Below are 23424 nucleotides of genomic sequence, written 5' to 3'. Positions count from 1 at the left end.
ATTATGATTCATTGTATAACGAGCTACAAGGATGGATAGCTGCTATGCGGGAGTACGTACCGGGGACTGTGATTGAGTTACAGACAAAGCCTTATTACGGCCCGAATGACCAGTTACAGCCGGGGAAAAAGAATTTTCCATCTGATGTTCTGGACATTTGATCCATGTGTGCGGGCATTTCCCTATTGCAAGCCATTTGTGCAGGTAGATGAGACCTAGCTATATGGAAAATATAGACAGATCCTAATTCTTACGGTTGCTCAAAACGGCAATAGAAACGTGCTCCCGATAGCATTTGTCATCGTAGATAAGGAGAACTTGAAATCTTGGGAATTCTTCCTCACTAACCTGCGGAGGTATGTTATTAGCAATGATAACATTTGCATCATCTCCGATAGAGCAAAACGTTTAATTGTAGCAATTAGGCATTCCGGTGTGCCATGGAGATCCGTTTATTGCATCCGTCACATTGCGTCTAACTTCCATAAAGATTATAAGAATACAGACTGGAAGAGACAAGTCGTGGCAATGGGTAAATGATAATCTTATCTTTTCAATATAAGTTGTAATGTTTTATGTTATCGAGTTACTGGAACTTATTTTTTCTTAATACGTATACAGAGTACGAGTTAGAGCCACATATTTTCCTCCAAAGAATGATTCGACTTGAGAGTGACATGGAGGGGCAAACAAACATATCTTTTCGACAATGGTTGGGTACAATGGAGCCGTGGCAATGGGCTCAGGGTTTTGACGAGGGTTTTCGTTATGGACAAATGACCACAAACTTAGTAGAGGGGGTTAAGGCTGTATTGTTGAAAACACGTCATCTTCCGATTGCATTTGTCTTCTCTGCTACATTCTACAGGTTGGCTACCTTTATGCTAAGAATGGGTCAGCAACAAGTCGACCAGATGGAGGCGGGACACGTGTTTGTTGAAGATGTCAGGGATGCAATGGTTACAAACTGTCGGATGGCGAGGTCCATGAATGTAGAAATATATTCACGACGTCTGGAAATGCTTCGAGTTACTAAGACCATCAATCGTCGACTTGGTATACCACCTAGGTCTTATGGAGTTGATATCCGAAACAGACGGTGCGAGTGCAAGAGGTTCGAAAAACTTCATTATCCATGTGTGCATGTTGTGGCAGCGTGTGCTAAAGTGAACCTTAAGGTTGAACAATATGTAGATGATGTGTACATGCTCGAGCACACATTGCGTGTCTGGGAAAATGAGTTCCCCGTCCTGCCTGACCTGTCTACGTGGGAGGTGGCTCCGAAGACTTTCAAGCTTCTCCTAGACAGAGGGCTACGTAGGAATCCAAGAGGTCGTCCGCAATCAACTAGAATCCGTAATGAAATGGACATTAGGGAGAAATCTGATAGTAAGCGTTGTGGATTATGCAAGTTAAGTGGTTATAGTCGGAATAAATGCCCTCAGCGAAACTATCATGTCGGACAGTCGTCAGGATTGGTCGGAATTGACCTAATGCTGTCAAATTGTTATGTGTAATGTTGTAAAAAGTATAATTCATTTGGAATAATTAAAATTATTCAGCTTATGCTTATGCTTATGCTTAAATTGTATCCAAATTAAGTTATAAAAAATATAATTCATTTGGAATAATTAAAATTATTCAGCTTATGCTTATGCTTAAATTGTATCCAAATCAAGGTATTAAAAGTGCAATAAATTAAGTAATTAAATTTATACAATAAGTACAAACTTTGTAATGTACAAAAAAGTGCAATAAACCCTTAAAACTGATGGTTCGATGGTGTGGTCCTAGGGAGTATACCTATGCGGAGGTCGACAGTCATGTTCTGGGTGTTGGCAACGACCAACGTCCTTATTTGGCCCAGGTGGGGTGTGGTAAACATAGAGGAAAAATCATGTGGCTCAATCGGCATCAACGAACTTAAACTGGAAGGAGTCCCATGATGCGGCGGGTAGGATCCAAAGAGATCAAACTCGTATGCATATTCGCCCTCTGAGAAGCTCGGAATATTGTCATCGCCCGCCAAATCCGAATGATAGGATTGTGAATCCCCATGTGAATGTGACTGCTCAGAATCTGGCTCGGGCTCTAGCTCGGGTTCCGACTCGGGCTCTGGTTCGGGATCATGATCTGCCGCAGGCTCTGCCTCTATCGGGGTTACTGGGTACGATCCCCCAGGTCACTATATGTGCAGAGGGACTACAGTCGACTAGCCTCCAAGTATATATGGCTTTCCGCAACAATAGTACTATTGTATGTACTCTAATGATTGTTGCAATGAATATGCCATAACCATCTGAGGTCTTCGACCCATCCGATCGTGCCACAGCGCAACAAATTTTGGTGCTTAACCTCCCAATCCAACTGCGATTTTCCTCTCTTATTGATGCTGTGAACCGCCCCCACCTCACATGACAGATCCGGGATATATTGGATGCAACCAAACTGTCGTAGCACCCGATCCCCGTGATACCACTCGACTATATTGAAATTTATAATTGGTGCATTAGTGCACCACATTTTAGAATGAACGTATGCAGACGAAGGTGTCACAGCTGTAATTTTCTGGCGACGATATGGCATCCATATAAACTGCATGATTAATAACATGGTTATAATTTAACACAGTGTGAGTAAGATATAGAAAGTAAATAAACTAATATTAGAATAGCTTACCCCTTCCCCGGCATGCTGTTTAATCATGAGTCGGTATATCGGGACAGTGTGCGACCTCCCGATACCCGGATAAATACTTTACCTACAAAAAGAAATATAGGGTTTAGGGTTGGTAATATCAGTCAATATACTATGACTACAAATAATGACAAGTTATATTTTATCACTTGTTCACTAGTGGATAAACATACGGTTGGTGAGTAACCGATGCCAAAAATGGCATCCGATAGAGCGCCCAAGACTACAGCAATGTAAGGCATCCTCCCATGTCTACAACAGAAGGGTTTGTCGTCCGACAAAGCTCCCGATATAACACTGCTAGAACGGCGGATCCCCAGCTATACGAGCGAACATTGGACAAATCAGCTAATAAGGGCAAGTACATCATATGCACATTATTGTTGTTTGCATCGGGCATCAGTACTCCCTCTAGGATATGCATGATATACGCTCGAGCAGCGCACATCAACTCATCTTCTGTGGCATTCGTTGATAACTGTCCAAATTTGGCTTTCAACCATGTAAATTTCAAGCTCGTAAAATTTTCCTCATCGTCGCGAGTCTCCTAGTAGCTAATTACATAATGCAGTCGGATCAGTAAATGAACTTACTCTTGTTACGGGACTCCCGTCGATTGTAAGCCCAAGCTGCAGCGCAACATCCTCTAAGGTCACCGTGCACTCCCCACACGGAAAATAAAAAGTGTGGGTCTTCGGGCGCCACCGCTCCACTAGCGCAGAAAATAAATCATATCGCAAGTTGAACGTCCGAATCAATGCTGCTGACCCAAATCCGGCTTGCTCCAAGTACGGCATTAATCGTGAATCCGAGGGATGCTTTACACCATTCACCCAGCCCCTTATTACTTGGTACCAGTCCTGATAGTGTTAAATTACAGAAAAAAAATTAGGATAACATGATTTATTTCTATATATTACGTATATCTTTTTTTAATAGAACCCGTGATTAACAAATAATAATATGTTACCATCTCATTAGCCGCATCAGATATGTGTGTATCCCTGCTAATCAATGAAGTCATTGCGATGCCTGCAACTTCAAAAAAAAATTAGTAAAAATCCTTTATTTCGGCCATTTGTTCGTATTTTTTTCCCGAATTTTATTACTTTAAAAAATATCATATTTTTTAATTTTATTATTTTACATTATTTTAGTACATTATGTTTGAAATTTAAATAAATTTAGTGTATTTTTAAATAAATTTATAAAAAAACCTTATTTGATCCTTTGCTCGTATTTTTTTCCGAATTTTATTAGTTTCAATAAAAATATATTATTTTTGTATTTTATTATTTTACTTTATCTTAGTACATTATGTTTAAAATGTTTTAATTAATTGTTTTTTTAATTTAGTAAAAACACTTATTTCGCCCTTTGTTCGTATTTTTTCCGAATTTTATTACTTTAAAAATATACTATTTTCTAATTTTATTATTTTACATTATTTTAGTACATTATGTTTGAAATTTAAATAAATTTAGTGTGTTTTTAAATAAATTTAAAAACCCTTATTTCGACCCTTTACTCGTATTTTTCCGATTTTATTACTTTCAATAAAAATATATTATTTTCATATTTTATAATTTTACTTTATCTTAGTACATTATATTTGAAATGTATTAATTATTTCTATTTTTTTTTAAATTTAGTAAAAACCCTTACTTGACCCTTTGTTCGTATTTTTTCTCCGCATTTTATTACTTTAAAAATATTAGATTTTCTAATTTTATTATTTTACATTATTTTAGTACATTATGTTTGAAATTTATTAATTTAGTGTGTTTTTAAATATACAATTTTTTGGATTTTATTACTTTGGTGAATATACAATTTCGTTTTTTCTTTTCGTATTTTATATTTTCTTAAACATATTTTTTTGATAATTTTATTTTTAATTTTATTTTCCTAAAAAACTAATTACAACATCCTAAATAAATTTCATAAAAAATTCTAATCAACATAGAATGTACGTAACATGGATTTTTTCATGCTAAATAAATTTCATAAAATATATATGCTAAATAAAATAATAAAACACATACAATGTACATAGCATAGATTTTTACACAAATATTACAAAAAATTAAATTAATACAAAAAAAATTACCTTTACTTCTTTTTTTCCTTTCTTTTTCCTTCCTTCCCTATTCTTCTTCTCTTTTTTTTTTCTTTCTTCTCCTTTCCCTCTCCTTTTCTTCTCCACCCACCAGCCAAATGGTCCCCCCATTATAAGGGGAGTGGTGCCGCCTGTGGCAGTGGCACCACTGGTGCCGCCTATGGCAGCCCCTCCACCAGGGTGCTGTCACATCCATGCAGCCTTTTTTTTGACTTTTTTATTTTTATTTTTGTATTATTTTGATAAATAAAAAATTAATATTATTTTGGTATTTTTTTTATTTTTTATTTTGTAATATTTTAGTAAAATACCTAATATATAAAAAGTTTAGGGCTTCTCGTATTTAATTTTTTTCTCACGTTATAATATTGTTATTCTCACGATTCTTTATTTTTATATTAATCACGATAAACACACTATCGATGGATTAATTAGTAGGTTGATGCAGTAAAGAAATGATAGTTAGTAGTTTACATCATCAATTCATAAAATATTAATCGATAAAATTGTACTTTATTTGTTTATACTGGTAATGATAATTCATTTCTTTTTTGATTTTGTAACGATAAATGAAAAATTCCAAAACACTAAACTTAATTACAGAAACCCAAAATTACCAAAGATCAGGAGTCTCAGACATGCTAAGAAGTTCTTCCAAGTAATTAGCTCCTAAATCCTCCAAAACCAACAAGTTTTCCATGCTTATAATTCCCTTTTCTTCCTTCACCTTCTTCACTATCCCTCTTTTGCTCTTCAAGGAATGCCTCTTCTTCATTGCTAAAACAGGTGAACACCCTTCTTCAAATCTATAGTTCATTTCTCGAAGTGACTGATAAACTTTCTCCATTGGAAAATTAAGTATAGCCATGGAACCTCGCATTGTCAATGCAGCTCGATCATATGCTAAAGCAGCAGCCTCAGCAGTATCAAAGGTTCCAAGCCAAACCCTCACACCCTTCCTTGTTGAATCCCTTATTTCAGCTGCAAATTTCCCCCATGGCCTCTTCCTAACCCCTCTGTATGAAACCTCCCCTTCATTATTAGCTTTTGAGCTCACTTCATCGTCTCTAGGGTTTGTTTCAAAGGAGTTTTCATGGGCTTGGTTTAGAACTCCTAGGAGAAGCATCTCTTGAGAGTCGTTTTCATTAAAAGGAAGGGCTTGATTGAGTGATTCAAGTGACAAGTTTTCTTGAGATACATGGGAAGAAGGTGATTCAGGAGAGAATTGAGAATATGGGTATTGGAAATATGAAGAATCCATGTATGAAAATTGAGTACAAGTCCAGGCTTTCAATTTGAATATGGTGTTTATGTGTAGAGTGATGAGTTAACAGGGGGAACATTTAAAAGCTTAGGGGGATGTGTCTATTTGTATAGGGAGGAAGGTCACAAGGGGATAGAAAAGTGGAAAAAATACATGACTGGGAGGGTTTTCAAACAACATTATTGGGTCATTAATTGGAGCAGATTGGCGATTGCCATGGCGGCCAGGTCAGAAGAAAGTTTTCAATATACATGGCGTCAGCTTGATGATTTCATCAATAGCTAAGGGCCCTTTACCCACTTGGCACTAGGAGCTACCAAACAATGGCTGATGCATATATGGCACCACATATCTAAATGCCCATGGAAGATACAGATTATGAATCTGAATAGTGTATAACATCTGAATAATGTCAAATCATGTTGAAAATGTGAGGATTTTAAGTTTGGTTTTCTTTCTTCTTTTCTTTTATTTAATTTGTTTGGGTGAATAAAATTTAATCATAAAAATAAGAAGGTGATAACAAAGGGAAAGAGACGTTGGTAGTAAAGACGATGGCTTCTACAAATCTACCTCCAACTGCGAATCAGTTCCATCATTTGCATTAGCTCCTTCACTTTATGATCCTTCCTAGTTCCTTCAGCTCTATAATCATGTGTTTGGTTGGTGAAAATTTTGATTCATAAAGATCTAATAATATCAACCCAATAAACTATAAACTTGTTATAACACAAAGGATTGCACAAAATCTTGAATAATACAACAAAAGCGATTCACACCACATGAGTGCGGAGAGTCACTAGAATAAAGACGGTGACTCACATCCGTTTGGTTTGGTGGTTAGAGAAAATTAAGAAAGCATAAACAAATTTTCATTATATATATATATTATATTTGAAAGAGCCGAATGTGACTTTCTTGTACATTGGTGAAAACCTTATGTTATAATAACCTTTTTGTAAAATTTAATTATGAGTACAATTTAGAGTGTGGACCGAATGAGATTGTCTTTTGGATTGGTGAGAGCCAATAAAATTGATATCTATAAATGAAATTAAAGAATATGATATTGCATCTGTAATTGTTTTCGGTGTTATAGAATTGGGTATCATTCCATCCAAAGAATTGTTGTGGCATTGGATACTTTTTATAGAAGGCTTTGAGGTGTTCTTGGAGTTTTATGTTGGGACCATTGTACATGATGATCACCAAAGTTACTTTCATATCAAACACATGAATTGATTAAAGCTTAAGGAATATAATATGGTTCTGTTTTGCTGTTAAGTCCAGTGTATTCAACCTGATGAAAGGTTGAAATTCTAGAAATGGCCACCATTTTCACATGCTTTAATAAAAATAAAAAGTTTACTTTGATTCATTAGAGAAGTTATTGAATTAACATATGTTATACACCATAACCCTAATTGGGGTGGAGAATACAACTATTTTGTGATCAAATCCAAATTCTCGTGCTTACAATATTTGTACCTCTAGCTATATTATGCTAAAACTTTTGTTATACACTCATAAATCATTATTAACTTTTATTGAATTTTATGCACATATAGAATCGCATCAAACTCGATTATATTCCATGAACTCATTTAATATAATAAATTATTACACCAAATAATCAGACCATTTTAATTGATAACAAATCTTTTCATATAAAATATTAGTTAAATTTTGTACTTGATTGAGTGAAAAGTGGAATGATATGAGAGAATGAAGATGATAAAATTAGAGAGATGTATGTTAGTTTAAATGTATGTATTTTTAAATATTTTCTTTTCTTTTCTTTCACATTTTAACTCTACCAAATAAAAAAAATTACTTTTTACACTTTTTTTTCATTTTTTTACTAAGCACGCTTATAATAAATATATATTTTTCATCTTTCTATTTTGTACTCATCTATTTTTATTTCCTTTGAAAGGGGTTGAATAAGTTAAAATTTTAAAAGTTGAATAAACCAAATTATTATGCAAAAGGTTGAAGAAAGAAAACAAAAGTTGTTTAAAAAAAAAGAAATTGGTATTATATAATATTGGAAATGGATAGAAGAATGACCCACCCTTCTTAAATGTATGTGCATGAACCTCCATATTTTGACATTGAAATTTGAGGGAGATTTTAATTAAGTCGACCCTACCTTAATTAGCTGAAATTGATTTTAAATACCAAAATTGACTGATGGTCGCTCCACGACATTGATACTAATCCCACTTGGAAGTTGGCTTTGCTAGGCCTCCTCCTCCATTTCTTTTTATTCCAATTATTTCATATAAATATTAGTAAATTAATATTATTAAATACGATTAATATGTAATTTGTTTTTTTGAATTTGTTTAAAATTATTTAATTGGTATTTTAATTTTTTTTACTTAATTGATATCTAAATTTGTATTTTATCACATACATTGTCTCAATTTGTTAGCAACGTTAATTCTTTAAGGGTTAACATGCAGTTTGCTCCTTCAGCTTATTCAAAAAATACCTAGTTGGTACTTGAACTTGTCCAATATTTTTTTAATTAATAAATATTTTTAATTTTAATTTATGTCCACCACATATCATATTAAGAGGCTGCCACGTGTCACTATAGGATTGACCTTCAGTGTCATACCTACACAAACTATTGATGTTAGTGCAGATGTACAAATTTAAGTGACAAAATACAAGTTCAAGTACGAACTAAGTAAAAAAAAATTCAAATACCAACTAGATATTTTTAAACAAATTCAGATAAAAAACTATATATTAATCCTACTAAATATTAAAATTAAAAAATGGTAATATTGAATTCTTCTTATAATTGTGGAATAAAATAATTTACTAACAATGCATTGAATCATCAAATATTAAATCTGATATTTCATATATATAAATTGTATTTCGAGTATTTGATAATTATATAGACATAAATACAATGAGTTATCGGATGCTAAAATCTTGAATAAGAGTGACGTTAGTGTTTGAATATTTTATTATTATGCTATTTTTGTTTTCATATTTATATCGCATAAAAAATTATCAAATTTAATAAAATAAATTGTTCCCATCACCTAACTACATTATTTTCCAGACTTCAAATTAAGTTATCTAACATTTATTTGAAGACATAGTTCTAAATTTTTAAATTTAAAGGAAATTTTCATACGGTAAGTACTAAATCTTTACTTGAATGGAGTGATAATTAAAGTTATTGTTAAATACTTTTTTCGTATGGGTTTGAATTATGTTATCTTTATCCCTATTTCTAATATTGTATCGAAAATTTTTTTGCCAAATATCAAGGTGGATGATGCTTAATATTGTCTAAGGTTAAAATATTCTTCAACATTTAAGGATAGATTGTTTTAATCTCGACTTAGCTTAGAAATCAGATCGATACTCAAATAATAAATATTCTATTTAAATTATCAAGGTACAGAAGAAGGAGGAGATAGAAGATGGTAATTTATACAATGGTGAGGTGTTGAAAGTTACATAAAAAGGGAGGGGGGGAATTAGTATAGAGCATAAAAATGCAAGGTTAGAGAATAAGAAAGCCCCTCCTAAGGCTAAGAATGGGTATTTATAGGTAAAGTTGATCATTCTTAAACCTTGACATGTGGTTTGGGCTTATTTTATCATGGTTGGCCACTTGAGAAATTTGATAACTTTCTAGATACGTAATAATATGAGTGACCTGAACTTGATAAAGTTTAACATATGATCTATGCAAAGAGTAATCCAACACTTGTCCCTGAGAAGGTGGCCATAATGGGAGCTCTACGTGCTGTGTATACACATGACAATGAGGTCCATAGTTGGAAAAGTGCTGCCTACTAGCAAAGTCATGGTCAATGAGATCATGATTGGGCAAAATGAGGGCGATGAAGCTTGTTTTGATAAGGTATTGATAACAATCCCCTCCCCCCAAAACTATCAAGGGGTAGGTTATATAAAATATGACCTGTCTTGAAATAATTCATCTTATTGTTCATAATGAAGAAGCACATGTGAGTGACACGTGCAAATTTTTAAAAACAATATAATTTAAATTTAAGATTTATGGTTAGAATTTAATATTAGTATTTAAACTAATAGCAATTACTTGGTATTTATTGTTTTATTTATAATTTATAAAATTAATTACTACTATAATTTTTCAAAATTAATTTATATATTTTATAAACAATAAACTTTAAACCTTAAATTTTAAATGTTAAACTTTAAATACTAAAATTTACATTTTAAATCCTAACTTTACATCTAAAAAATCTAATAGCTAAAATTTAAATATTAAATACTAAATTCTAAATTCTAAATTCTAAATCTTAAATATTAATTTAAATACTAAATAATAAACCATAAATAATAATTTAAAATACTAAACTCTAAATTATAAAGAAAGCTTTGGGTTTTATAGAGAAAAGCAATTTTATCTTTTAGTTTCCTATTTTATCTTTTAAATATTAAATTTAGTTTTTTTTCAAGAAAAAAAGGATAGTGTTACATTTGATACATGGATTTTCATAAAATGTTCAATATAGGTACTTGAACTATAAATATATGTTTTATTATGGTATCTGTGCTTATCTAAAATGCTCAATGTGGCATCTGTACTTTGAAAATATCTCATGTGGCATTAGAACTAACAATAAGTGTTTTATTATGGTACCTAATCTTGACATCGTTAGTGAATTACTAAACTAGCCAATAAAAATTTAACACATAATTCTTTTCCCAAATCATCAAGTCCATATGGATAATAAAATTTTCTGTAAAAAATAAATTAAATTAAAAATAAATAACTAAACATATGATTAATAAAAAAATAAGTAAATGCGAAATTTACATAAGCAAAAGCGTCATATTCTTCAATTAAATAAGTAATTATCTTCTTCAAAGAACTTTTCATTTGAAAATAATCTTTTTAATTGATATTTAAATAATTTTTGTATTCATGTATTTTCATGTAAGTTTAATATTTACTTCTTTTTTATTAGGCTTAATTCACAAATTGGCCTCTAAAATATACATTTTTTCACTTTGTTATAGAGGTGTGCATGAGCCGAGCCGGACCGAATTCAGGTCGGGCTCAACTAAAAATGAATGACTCGGCCCATGAATAGGTCACTTTGATTTTTTTTTTTGCCCCAATTAAGCCTTTATTACATTTTTAGTCAATTTTGTAATAGAGATTAGAAAAACTGTTTGACACCTCTGACCAATAAAAAAGTACCTTGGCATTTTAATAAAATATAAAAGATTCTTTTATAATAGGTTTAAACTTTAAAAACTTATAAAAGAGAATATAAAAGTCAGGAAAAATTATAAAATCTAAAATTATATAAGTTTTCTTTAATTAAATTTTCATTTAAATAAATTAAAATTAAATCACCTTCTCTTTTCAAACCAAACTCAATCTAAATTGAAGGGTTGGATAGGTAATACGTTTAAGTTAATATTAAAATAATTGTAATAGTGAGATTAAATACTTTAATACGGTAATACGGTAGCATGAGATAAAAAAATAAGTTAGTGCATCTAAACTTACTCTTAGAAAATTTCAGATTTCGGCAGCAGTGGCCGTTTGTGTTTAATTTTTACTATTCTCTTATTTTCGACTCTCTTTTTTCGTTTTTGACATTTTCTTTTCAAAAGAAGATACAAGCTAATCTCTTGGAAAGAGTAAGAGTGTTGAAGCTTGAAATTTGAGATGGGGTGGTGATGAAGGCCGTGGTGGATGATAGCTGCGTGGCTTTAGAGCAAGTGATGAATGGAGTTCGATTTATGTAAGGGAAGAGTTAGCTTGCCTGGTGATGGTGGGAAGTTGGTGACGGCAGTGGCTGTTTTTTTTTTTTTTTCCTTCTTAAAAACTAACATTCTATTAAGCAATCTGAGAACCAAGTATAAGTCAAATAAAGAAACATGCTCACACTCCAGGCCAAATACACAGGCACAAGAGCACAAAAGTATTACAAAACAGAGAGCAATATCCGACTTTGCCAAAGTATCTGCTGAAATTTTTATTTGTGCTTTTTGATGTCTTTACTTTTTTTTATTTTTTGGTGTATTGAATAGTAGTTGTGATATGGATATGATTATGTGGTAATAGAGAGATTTTAGCAATGGGTTTCCTTTTGTGTTGGGTAAAAAGTTGAAGAAGAAAGGCTAGGGAAGGTGATGCGAGTGGGGAAGAAGATGAAAAGGGAGGAGAGAGAAAGAGAGAACGTGGGAAAAGGATGGATTAAAAATATTTGTGAAATTAAAAAGCCACTACGTTCCAAACTTTAATTGGTTCAAATTTGATAAAATAATATGTATTTTTTACAAAAAGAATTCCACGTGGCGCTAGCTACTAACTTTTTTAACGTGTATTAAAAATTGGATTAAAAAGGGACATTTTCTAGACGAGTAGGGGTGGTCATGGGCCGGTTCGGGCGGGGCCCAAAAAAATTTTTGGCCCGGGCCAAAAAAGTGGTACCCGAGGCCCGGCCCGTTTTTTAATCGGGCCTCTTTTTTTGCCCAAGCCCATATTTTGGGCCTATATTTTTACCCAAACTCTCCCATATTTCGAGCGGGCCGTCGGGCCGGACCGGGCTGCCCAGCCCATGAACACCTCTATAGACGAGTATACTTCAGGTATTAAAAAAAAACATATTTTAGAGACTAGATCATATAAATTAAGTCTTTTTATTAACAATGTGTTTCATCATTTGGGTTTTTAATTTATTTTATTTTATTTAGATTTTCACATAATGTTCTATTGTCCACGGGGGATTGATGATTTGAAAAAAATTCACGTGTTGAATTCTCATTGATTGGTTTAGTAATTCATTAATGGTGTTAACACCATGTATTATAATAAAATACATATTGATAGTTTAGGTACCACATTGGATATTTTTCAAAATATAGATACTAGATTTAACATCTTATAAAAGTACAAGTACCAAATGTGACATTATCCTAAAAGAAATAACCTAGGTTTTACAAGGAAAAACTTGAATTTTACAGGGACTTAAGTTACAAGAAAAACTTAGGCTTCATTTTCGTACATTCATAGCTCAATTACATGTAAAATAAAATTTATTCTAAAAAAATGACCAAAATGAAATTTTATTAAAATTAAGTGACATGTAAAATAAGTGTAAAATAATATTGCTTAACCCCAAATTAAAGACAGGCGACTAAAATAAAAGTAGTTGTTAACCGCAATGCTCTTATTACAAATTATTTACTTTTTAGTGTCTAAATTAAAATTTGATAAAAATTGAGTCACCAACTATAAAATTTACCAAAAGGGGAAGAATGAGTAGTCTTTTCATCATCGAACTTAATCCAAGTGAGTGTGAATCTTAAAGTCAAGAAATAACTTCTATAATGTTGAACCGTTAAATTGGTTGAATAAATAAATTTTATAATGTCGAACCATTAAGCGAAATATAAAGATGTAATGATGGTGAATTAAACACTTTGGAGATTTCAACCAAACATCTCAATATTTTAGTAAGTGCACCACTAAAGTTAAAATATTCTAAAACGTCTTCTTCTTTTTATATATAACTTATTTATTTAATAAGAAGACATGTTTCTTCCCCATCTCTTTCATGTTCTTTTAGTTTTTATTTTTCAACATAATAAGAAAGGAAGATGAAGTTTTGTTTTAATGGCTACTTTCATAAGAACCAAATGAGATGAGTTCTTTTTTTCTTTATTCAGTTTCTGCTTAAAAAACATTTACATGAGTTGTACTTTTAAATCTAATCCTGGGATATCTAAATAATACGGGTTTAAATTTTATCATTTGAAAAGAAAAGTGGTGTGTAAAGCTCAATCCATAGAAAGAGAAGTGTCATGGACATCTCGTTCCTTAACCCAAAACAACACAAAATCTGTGCCATGAGTACTCATAATCATGATCACCCTTTCGCTTGTCCTTTTCTCTTACTCTATCTTTGGATTGCACTGAAGCAAGAGAAAAACAAAAAAAAGTAACACACTTTCCTTTCTTTAGATAACTTATTTTATTTAAAATAAGGGAAAGTAGAAGTTGCTGAATATTTCATGATTTCTCGTTCATGGGTCGGGTGGGTCCTAACAAGATTTTACGCTCGATTGATAGGTTTGGGCTCGGGCTAATCCAAAAAATGGATTTAAATTTTTGTTAAAGTCTAACTCGGATAAAAATGCTAAAGTCCGACCTACTCTTCTCTTTTTTAATTTTTAATTTTTTATATTAAAAAATTTTAAAAAATATAATACACCAAATATATTAAAAATATTAAAATAAGTTTTTCCAACAAATTGAAAATAAATTAAAAAATCTTTTATACTTAATTAACACTAAGATAAGTGCAACTTAACAAACAAATACCTCTAAAATAATAGCAAAATTAACAAAAAAAAAGTGTTATGCAATATTCAAATATTAACAACAAAGTAGTAGTAATATAATTGTTAAATAGTAGCAAAACAGTGACAAAAAGTGGGAGAACAACATCAAAATAACAGGGTTTTTTAAATTGCAAATTTGAGTTGGGCATGGAAAGAAAACCTTAACCGAGGCCCAATCCATTTTCTAAACGAGTATTATTTTTTTGTCCAAACCAATTTTTCGGACAGGCCTTCGAGCCAGGCCACAACTCTACCTTTGATTTACATAGTTTTTATTTGCTCCAATTTAGGAGAAAAATTAGGGAAAGAAAAGCGAGGTTTCTTTTAAGATATGAAATACCAATTTTATCTTATTAAATTTGTATATAAATTCTTTTATAAAAAAGGATATAATTGAAAAAAAAACATTATAATCAATCATTTCTTTTACTTTCAGTTATTTAACCGACCAAATGTTGTAAATATTTATTTACTTTACTTTATTTTACTAATTTTAACTATACAAACAAAATAAAAACTTATCAATTCCTTTCCTTAACCTTGCTTCCTTTCCCTTTATATTTATTTACCCAAACATAGGGTTAGCGCCTCATCTCAATGGCTTATTATTTAGATTGACCTCGATATATAATTCGCATCCCATCACATTGCTCAAGGGAGAACATCCACTCATGTCATGCTTTTGATATTCATACTTGCAAGAACTCTCAAGCATCCATCTATATCAATGATCTTGAGCATCAGTATCCTTTATGAAGACTTGGTGAAACCCAACACCAAGTCTATACACACTTTTCCTATATCATGTGTTGAAACCCAAGGCATTACTCATTACTTGGCATTATCAATAAGGGCCACTCTAGCCCAACGCATCCCTCAATAAGGCCACTCAAAGGCCATACACATTCTACCCACTCAAGGTTAGTCTAAGGTATGATAAACATTCAATATCATGTTCACATCTCAAAGCTCACGCTAAAGCACTATCCCAACTTTGACATACAAAGCCACTCAATATCTCTACATTCCCATAACATTAGTAGTTGATCCACCAACTAGTTGTCCACTCTAACAATAACATATTGACTCCTTTCCTCTGTTAACATTGTCTTATAGCCTTAAAAGTATCACTAAGGATTTTCATTGGAGGATCCTGTGAGGCCGAGAGAAATCTAGGGTTCAATCACACCTAGCTGCACAACGTACGATACGAGGCTTATTGGCCCTAAACTATCATTGGGTTTCCTTCCAAAGAGACAACATACCATCCACTTGGCCTGATGCCTACACACCAAGGCACCTCGCTTACTAAAGAGTAGCTCACTTACATTAAGGAAGTCCTACCAATTAGCGCTGATCCATATCACTATCAAATCTATATATGTAACATCCCAGTTTTGGGGTTAGAAGAATTAAGGTTTGCATGTTAGTCAGAGACTTCGGTTAGACATTTATGTCTTCTTATTGCGTTTGGGAGGACATTAGTGAGTCTAGTGGTTTAGTGGCTAAGTGTCGGTACTCTCTTAGTTCCTATGTTTGAATCCTTTAAGACGCTTAGTAGGAAATATTTTTGTTATAGTTTTAATTCTGAAAATTTTGGTAGATTAAAGTATTACTAAAATATTTTTAATTTCTATTTTAGTTGGTTAAGTTTTTAATTTATTTTATTTTTTAAAAAATAAAAAATAGGGAAGTCACAGAAAATTTTGGCTTACGTTCCTTTATTCTCTCCCTCTCTCTCACGTCAACTCCTTCTCCTTCTTCAAATATCAAGTTTTCTATTTTACTGACCATTATTTTATTGTTTTCTTTGCAAAATAAAATGATGAACTCAACAGAAAAATACAACACAATGCAAGCTGTATTTCTCATGGCTTTGAAAGCAAACAGCTGGGGCTTTAAATAGCCTTACAAAAACAGAAAAGCTAAAAAGAAGCTATCGTATCCCACTAACTCAGGAAACTAAAAAACTGAAACAAAGACTAATTCAAAAATAATAAAAAACTAAGATATGCTCTTAATAATTAGGAACTTATTCAACAAACATAAGATCTAACAAAATCCTCCCTTAAACTAAACATACCAACTGTATGTTAGTTTATATCACTACAACTTCGAACACCAAGTGCCTCTCTGAGTTTTTCGAATTGATCGAGCTTCAAGGGTTTGGTCATAATATCAGTTACTTGCTCACCAGTTCTGCAGTACTCCATGCTAATTGATCCATCAGATATGAGATTTCTTAGAAAGTGAAACCTTACATTAATGTGTTTACTTCTTCCATGAAAGACTGGATTTTTTGCAAGCTTAATGGTAGAGGAGTTTTCACAAAGAATTTTGACTGATTTGCTTTGGGTACCTTTAATTTGCTTCCAAATTCGCTGCATCCATACACTTCGACAAGCACATGAGGCAGCAGCTACATACTCTACTTCTGTAGTTGATAAAGTAACAACAGGTTGCTTTTTTTATGCCCAAGCTACTGATCCTCCACTTAGCATAAAGACATAGCCTGAAGTACTCTTTCGATCACTCAAATCTCCAGCATAATCATTGTCTGTGTACTCCATTAGTTCATGTGTGCAATTCCTCTTGTAAAGAATGCCAAAATTTGTGGTAGCTTAAACATATCTCAGAATTCATTTAGCTGCCAACATATGTGCTTCCATTAGATTTGGCATGAATCTACTGACCAGACATACACTGTACATCAAATCAGGTCTTGTGACTATCATGTATATCAAACTTCTCATGATTTGCTAGAATAAAATTTCATCAACTTGTGCTCTTTCTTCCTCCTTTGATAATTTGCTACCAGGAACTATTGGATTCCTGACTCCATTATGAGCCTCCATTCTGAATTTTTCAAGAACTTCATTGGCATATTTCTTTTGGTTGATGAAGATCCCATTAGTGTCTTGATATACTTCTATTCCCAGAAAGTACTTCATCTCACCCAAATTAGTCATTTCAAACCCATTTTTCATTGAGTTTTTGAAACCTTGCATCATTAACAAATCATTACTTATAAAAATGAAATCATCAACGCAGAGACTTACAATCAGAATCTTGTTATCCTCAAGCTTTTTGACAAATAAAATGTGATTACAGCAACTCTTTTCGAAACCTTCTTTGATAAAGTATCCTTCAATTCTGCTGAACCATGCTTTTAGAGCTTGTTTTAAGCTTTAGAGAGCCTTCTTCAATTTGTACATTTTTTCCTCTTCTCTCTTCATTTCATAACCTTATGGTTGAGCGACGTATACATCTTCATTGAGTTCACAATGTAGAAAGGCACTTTTGACGTCGAGCTGAAAGACTTTCCAGCCATTTCTTACTGCAAGAGCTAATACCATTCGAATAGTATCCCATCTTGCTACAGGGGCGAACACCTCATTATACTCTATCCCCTTCTCTTGAGCATATCCCTTGGCCACCAGTCTCGCCTTACACTTATCAATTTTTCCATTTTCGTTCAATTTGTCCTATAGACCCACTTGACTCCAATCACTTTCATACCGGAGGGAGCTTTTACCTACTTCCATGTATGATTCTTCTCTATTGCTTCAATTTCAAGATCCATCGCCTTCTTCTAACCTTTTAATTTTACTACTTGTTCATAGGATAAAAGATCATCAATAGATAAATATAACACAAAGTTTTGTACCTTGTCTTCTAAGAGACCTTCTCCACTCATGTAATCATCTAGATATGCTGGAGCCCTTCTTTCTCGAGTTTGAGGAGCTGTTGCTTCATCATTAGAAAGATTTGCTGCATCACTTGAGGTGGAGCTCTCATCAACTGAATCTTCATCGTTTAAATTTGATTCATCTTTATCATTTTGATTGTATGCTTATTCATAGGCTTCTCCTCAATCTAATACATCATTTATGGTTTCTTCTTTTGTACTGCTTCAATCTCAACCTTCATTTTATTCAAAAACCACGTCTCTGCCAATGATGATTTTCTTTGTCAGTGGATTAATCATTTTGTAACCTTTGGATTCTTCATTGTAACCGATCATAACTTGCTTTTGGCTTCTTGCATCTAGGTTTTGTCTTTTTGCCTCAGGTACATGAACATTTCCAACACATCCAAACACCCGAAAGTATTCAACATTGGGTTTGAGGTTACTCTAGTATTCTTTAGGGGTTTTATTCTTCAAGCAAGCAGTAGGACTTCTGTTTAACACGTGGCACATCCATTTTACAACATCTGACCAGAACATTTTGGGCATCTTTTTTTCTTCAAGTATGCATCTCACCATATTGAGAATGGTACGATTTTTACGCTCAGCAACTCTATTTTGCTGAGGCGTATAAGCTGTTGTAAGTTGCCTTTTGATACCTTGTACCTTGTAAATTTGAGAACTCTTCAGAGTTGAATTATCCTCATATATTTGTTTTTAAACTGCACAATGATAAACCAGACTCTTTCTCCACCATTATTTTGAAATTTTTGAAAGTTATAAATGCCTCAATATTCTCATTCAGAAAATAAACCCACAATTTTCGACTAAAATCATCTATGAAAGTTAACATGTACTTCTTTTTGCTATATGATGTAAGTGAAATGGGGCCACAAATATCAGTGTGGATGAGATGCAGTTGCTTTGCTGCTCTCCATTTACTCTTCTTTGGAATAGCTTTTCTATGTTGTTTCCCTGTCATGCAGCTAGTGCATCTATTTGTTGGTGTTCTAATTTTGGGAAGCCCTTGAACCATCTCCTTGTTATGCAATAATGCCAAATTTTTGTAACTCAAATGTTCATATCATTTGTGTCAAATATCGCTGGAATCCTCATTGTATGTGTTGAAGAATGAGGCTGATGTCATAAGAATATTTGTGGTGACTACAAACATTCTGTTGGCAGTCATTGTACTTTCCATTATAAGCCCACGAGTTGGATGGTATAGCTTGCAAGCTCCATGTTTGATCAGAATAGTGATGCCTCGATCTTGTAATTGACCTATACTGAGCAAATTACTGCATAAATCAGGTATAAAATACATATCCCTTACTGTTTGGACTTTTCCTCCAAATACCAGCTTAATGTCTCATTTCCCTTTCACCATCAGTTTAAAGCCGTTCCTAAGTTTTACCGAATGCTTGAATCATTTATCAAGTCTTGTGAACCATTCTTTGTTTTTAGACATGTGATTTGAATGCTCGGAATCGAGAAACCATATTCCTTCTCTTTTGTTTTACTTCGGATCTACTTGTGCCATCAATAACATCTATTTTTCATCATAAATTTCTACATAATGAGCTTTATTTTCCCAATTGGGACATTCATACTGATAATGCCCCAAATTGTGACACTTGTAGCATTCTATAGCTGCTTTATCTAAACTCTGCCTGCCACAGCATCTGCCTCTTCCTTTACCTCTAGTCTAGCCTCTGCCTCTTCCACCTCGATCTTCATTTGTGACCTTTAAGACATACTCTTCCTCAATTGGGCCTATCATTCTTTGTTCATAAATCAAACAGACTGCTCTAAAGTTCATCTACCGATAGGGTCTTCACATTGTTTGATTCCTCAATTGAGCATACAACATAATTAAATTTAGGAACTAATGATTGCAGAATCTTCAATGTAATATCAGCTTCTTTGATATTCTCTATGTATGTTTTCATCTTTTTGGCAATTGAGAGAGTTCTTCCGAAATAAGCATTGACAGTTTCTCCTTCCTTCATTCTTAATATTTTAAACTCAATTTTTAGAGCTTGAAGTTGTACTCTCTTGACCCTTGTTGATCCCTTGAATTTCTGATTCATTGAATCTCATATCTATTTGGATGTATCATCATTGAGAATGGTCTCCATGATTTCTCTACTTATTGCTTAGTAGAGATAACACTTCACTTTCTTGTCTTTCATTTGTTGTTCTTCAAACAGCTTTACCTCTTCTTCAGATGGTTCTATCCCTGCTCGAATTCCATCTATTCTATCTTTTACTAGGCTCCAAAATTCTTTTACTCGAAGGAAATTCTCCATCAACTTTGCCCAGTGTTCATAGTACCCATCAAACTTGGGAACAGCAGGTTGCACAAATGCACTATTGTTGGAACTGCTTTCAGCCACTCTTCACACTCTTCTCTCGTGTTCCTCTCAAAGGAAAACTCTATTATTTTCTTCAGTCAGGCCTCTTGGACCAAGCTCTTGATACCAAATGTAAAATAAAATGATGAACTCAACAGAGAAATGCAACACAATGCAATATGTATTTCTCATGACTTTGAAAACAAACAGTAGTGGCTTTAAATAGCATTACAAAAATAGAAAAGCTAAAAAGAAGCTATCGTATCCCAGTAACTCAAGAAACTAAAAAACTGAAACAAAGACTAATTCAAAAACAATAACAAACTAAGATATGCTCCTAATAATTAGGAAATTATTCAAACAACATAAGACCTAACATTCTTTTTTTTTCACTGCTAGAATATTAAATTTTTGGTAGTTTTGCACCAACTTTGTTTTGCATGAAAGCTTTAATTTCTGTCGCTTCATCAGAGGATCATCATTTGTATTCGTCAAATTTTTGTAGCGTGTAAGTGTTTCCTTTTGAGTTTTTAATTTGGTTTTCTTTGATTATTTAATACCGTTTGATCGAGGTTTTTAAAATAGTTTGTGGATAATCATAATTGAATTTTTAGATCGGTAGAATGGAGGAAAATCGGTCGATTTTGGTGCTTTGAATCGTGAAATTAGGTGTGCTTCTCAAACATTAGTAAGTAGGGATGAGTTTTGTTTCCTTGTTCACTTTTGTTTTGCAGTTTTCACTCTTTAGTCACAGATTGACTCATTTAGGTCCTTGTGAAATTCGTTGCTCATCTAAACTTCTGTAAGAGTGTGGGACTTCGTTAAGTTATATCGTATATGTGTGCGTGCTGCACTTAAGCCATATCTTGCTACCATTTTACGCTAATGTGGTTGTTGTTACCGTGTCGTGTTTGTATACTAATTTTACACTAAATATGTCGATGTTTGTCATTTTGTGTTAGAATGGGTTGTTGTTCGTATTTTGATTTTTTGTGAAAATACCCTATTGTTGTAATGAACATTTGCTGCTATTTTTGCTGAGTAAATGACGCATCTGTATGCACATTTTGTTGAGTAAATGTCTTATATGTCTGCACATTCTACTATTGCTTTTGGATGAGTTTATTGTTGCATATATGAGCCTAGTTGTTATTTTTTTAGTGCGTAAAATGCCACATATGCGGGTTGGTTTTTGTTGTTGTTTTGGTGCGCAAACATTGTGTATATATGTGAAGTGGGCTACTATTTTGTTATTTGGGAACATGTGTGATATTCGCTAAATTATAACCTGAGTAATGCTAGTATATGAGACGCGTAAAGGCTGCCTGCTTATGCTATTTATCCAATATTAATGTCACTGTTAAGCACAATACATGTATTTGTTTATTAAAAACATGACTGTATAGATATGTTACTATGTATGTATAACATTCCGCATCTGCATTTGGGTCTGGGATTTTGGTTGTGAAAAGAATGAAGTCTGTTTTGGCAGTCAAACTATAAATTAATTTCATAGTTGTACGTTAGCAATATATAGGTCAACTCAGCTGCATATTTCTATTTGAGTGGCTTAGATCCACTATCGTGGTATGTAGGGTGGATGGACCTACCATATCCCATTGTGGTGTGCAGGGTGGTCGGAGTGGTGTTTTGGTTGGGTGGGTGGGATTTTACTTATTTCATTTATTTCGCATCCGAGTATATATTTGTTTGTGTGAACGTTGGGATTTTTGTGAAATGGTTTGTATAATCTTATGTGATTAAGTAACATGTGTGGTTGGAATATTATATTCGTGTTTTATATGTTATGGAAATTCTTCGTATATCTGACTATAGGTTCAAGATTTTCATATGTTGTCAGTAAATAATTTTCTGTATATTTGATTAGTTCTTCATCATTTGCCATTTACTTTTGTTTTGCACTCATACTGAGCTTGTGTAGCTCACTCCCCTAGTTTTTCATTCTCAGGTAATTCACGTAGCTAGATCCTGGACTCATCAAATCAGAAGTCTCGAAGTTTTTCCATTTTTGGTTTGATCTTTAAGAACGTTAATTATGAATTCATAAATTAGGTCTTATTGATTTTGGAAATAAATGTTAAGTGAACTGTGGTATGATTTCTGGACTTGATTTAATTTAATGTTATCAAGCATGGCTTTTGTTAATCTAGACAACTGTGTCTATTCGGTAACTACTTAAGTCTTAAAGTTATGGTTTACTTCTGGATTTGATCTGACACTTTCATATATGGTGCATAAATTGATAAACTGATTTTAATTAAATTAAGTGACTTGAAAATTACGTTTGAAAAAAATCTAAAAGAGATTTTACCGATGTTTTTTTTTTTTTGTAAAACACATAATGATGGATTTTTAATGAGTTTTATGAAATCGTATGCCATTTATTTTGAAAGCCACTTCGAAGGTCAATGTGACCTCCGAGACCTGGTCAAAACTTTTAGGCCAGATTTCAGGGTGTTACATTTAGTGATATCAAAGTCAAGTTTACAAAAGCTCAGCCTGTGTTTTTACTTGTCTGCATGCGTGTAAGTTTAAAAAATTGACAAAATATACCACAGTGTTTGAAAGTGATTGATGAATAAAATGTTTGAGACTCCGACTCTGGTCCGTGTGAAACACCGAGATTGTAAGTTTAGAACTGTAAGATTAGATTGTATGGTTTTGATATTTACTTCTAGTATTTTGATTAGAATTGTAGATCTGTTAAGAATTTAGATACAAGAATTGTTATAGATTCTCGTGATAAGCAAGATAGCGAGGAGCAACCCTGCGAGATTTTGGATGAATCTTTGACTTTACCGGGGCGAGTGTCTGCTCATAAGTCAGAGGTTACTATGGAGAAGCCAATTATGGGTGGCAGTAATTCGGAGGTTAGTGTTGAGACACTTACCCA

General features: G+C 32.9%; 2 protein-coding genes across 2 annotated transcripts; both read right to left on the bottom strand.

Moving 5' to 3' along the window:
- Positions 1-1680: 1680 nt before the first annotated feature.
- Positions 1681-3777, bottom strand: LOC105786766 (protein MAINTENANCE OF MERISTEMS-like). Its single transcript, XM_052626110.1, has 5 exons — positions 3668-3777; positions 3291-3557; positions 2871-3175; positions 2680-2761; positions 1681-2595 (listed from the first exon to the last, which is right to left on the bottom strand). The coding sequence occupies exons 1-3, from the start codon at positions 3719-3721 to the stop codon at positions 2921-2923; spliced, it is 576 nt and encodes a 191-aa protein (XP_052482070.1). The 5' UTR covers positions 3722-3777; the 3' UTR covers positions 1681-2595; positions 2680-2761; positions 2871-2920.
- Positions 3778-5309: 1532 nt separating this feature from the next.
- On the bottom strand, positions 5310-6392 carry LOC105784427 (ethylene-responsive transcription factor 1B). Its single transcript, XM_012610310.2, has one exon. It carries the CDS (start codon positions 6075-6077, stop codon positions 5430-5432), a length of 648 nt encoding a protein of 215 aa, XP_012465764.1. The 5' UTR covers positions 6078-6392; the 3' UTR covers positions 5310-5429.
- Positions 6393-23424: the final 17032 nt, after the last annotated feature.

This window comes from Gossypium raimondii, chromosome 13, assembly GCF_025698545.1.
Source record: "Gossypium raimondii isolate GPD5lz chromosome 13, ASM2569854v1, whole genome shotgun sequence".
NCBI lineage: Eukaryota > Viridiplantae > Streptophyta > Magnoliopsida > Malvales > Malvaceae > Gossypium > Gossypium raimondii.
This window is presented reverse-complemented; position numbering and strand designations above follow the sequence as displayed.

Coding starts and splice junctions, on each gene's coding strand:
- LOC105786766 (XM_052626110.1), bottom strand. CDS start 3,721: ATGACTTCATTGATTAGCAGGGATACACACATATCTGATGCGGCTAAT. Junction 3,558..3,667: donor CTGATGCGGCTAATGAGATG/GTAACATATTAT, acceptor TAACACTATCAG/GACTGGTACCAAGTAATAAG. Junction 3,176..3,290: donor ACGGGAGTCCCGTAACAAGA/GTAAGTTCATTT, acceptor AAATTTGGACAG/TTATCAACGAATGCCACAGA.
- LOC105784427 (XM_012610310.2), bottom strand. CDS start 6,077: ATGGATTCTTCATATTTCCAATACCCATATTCTCAATTCTCTCCTGAA.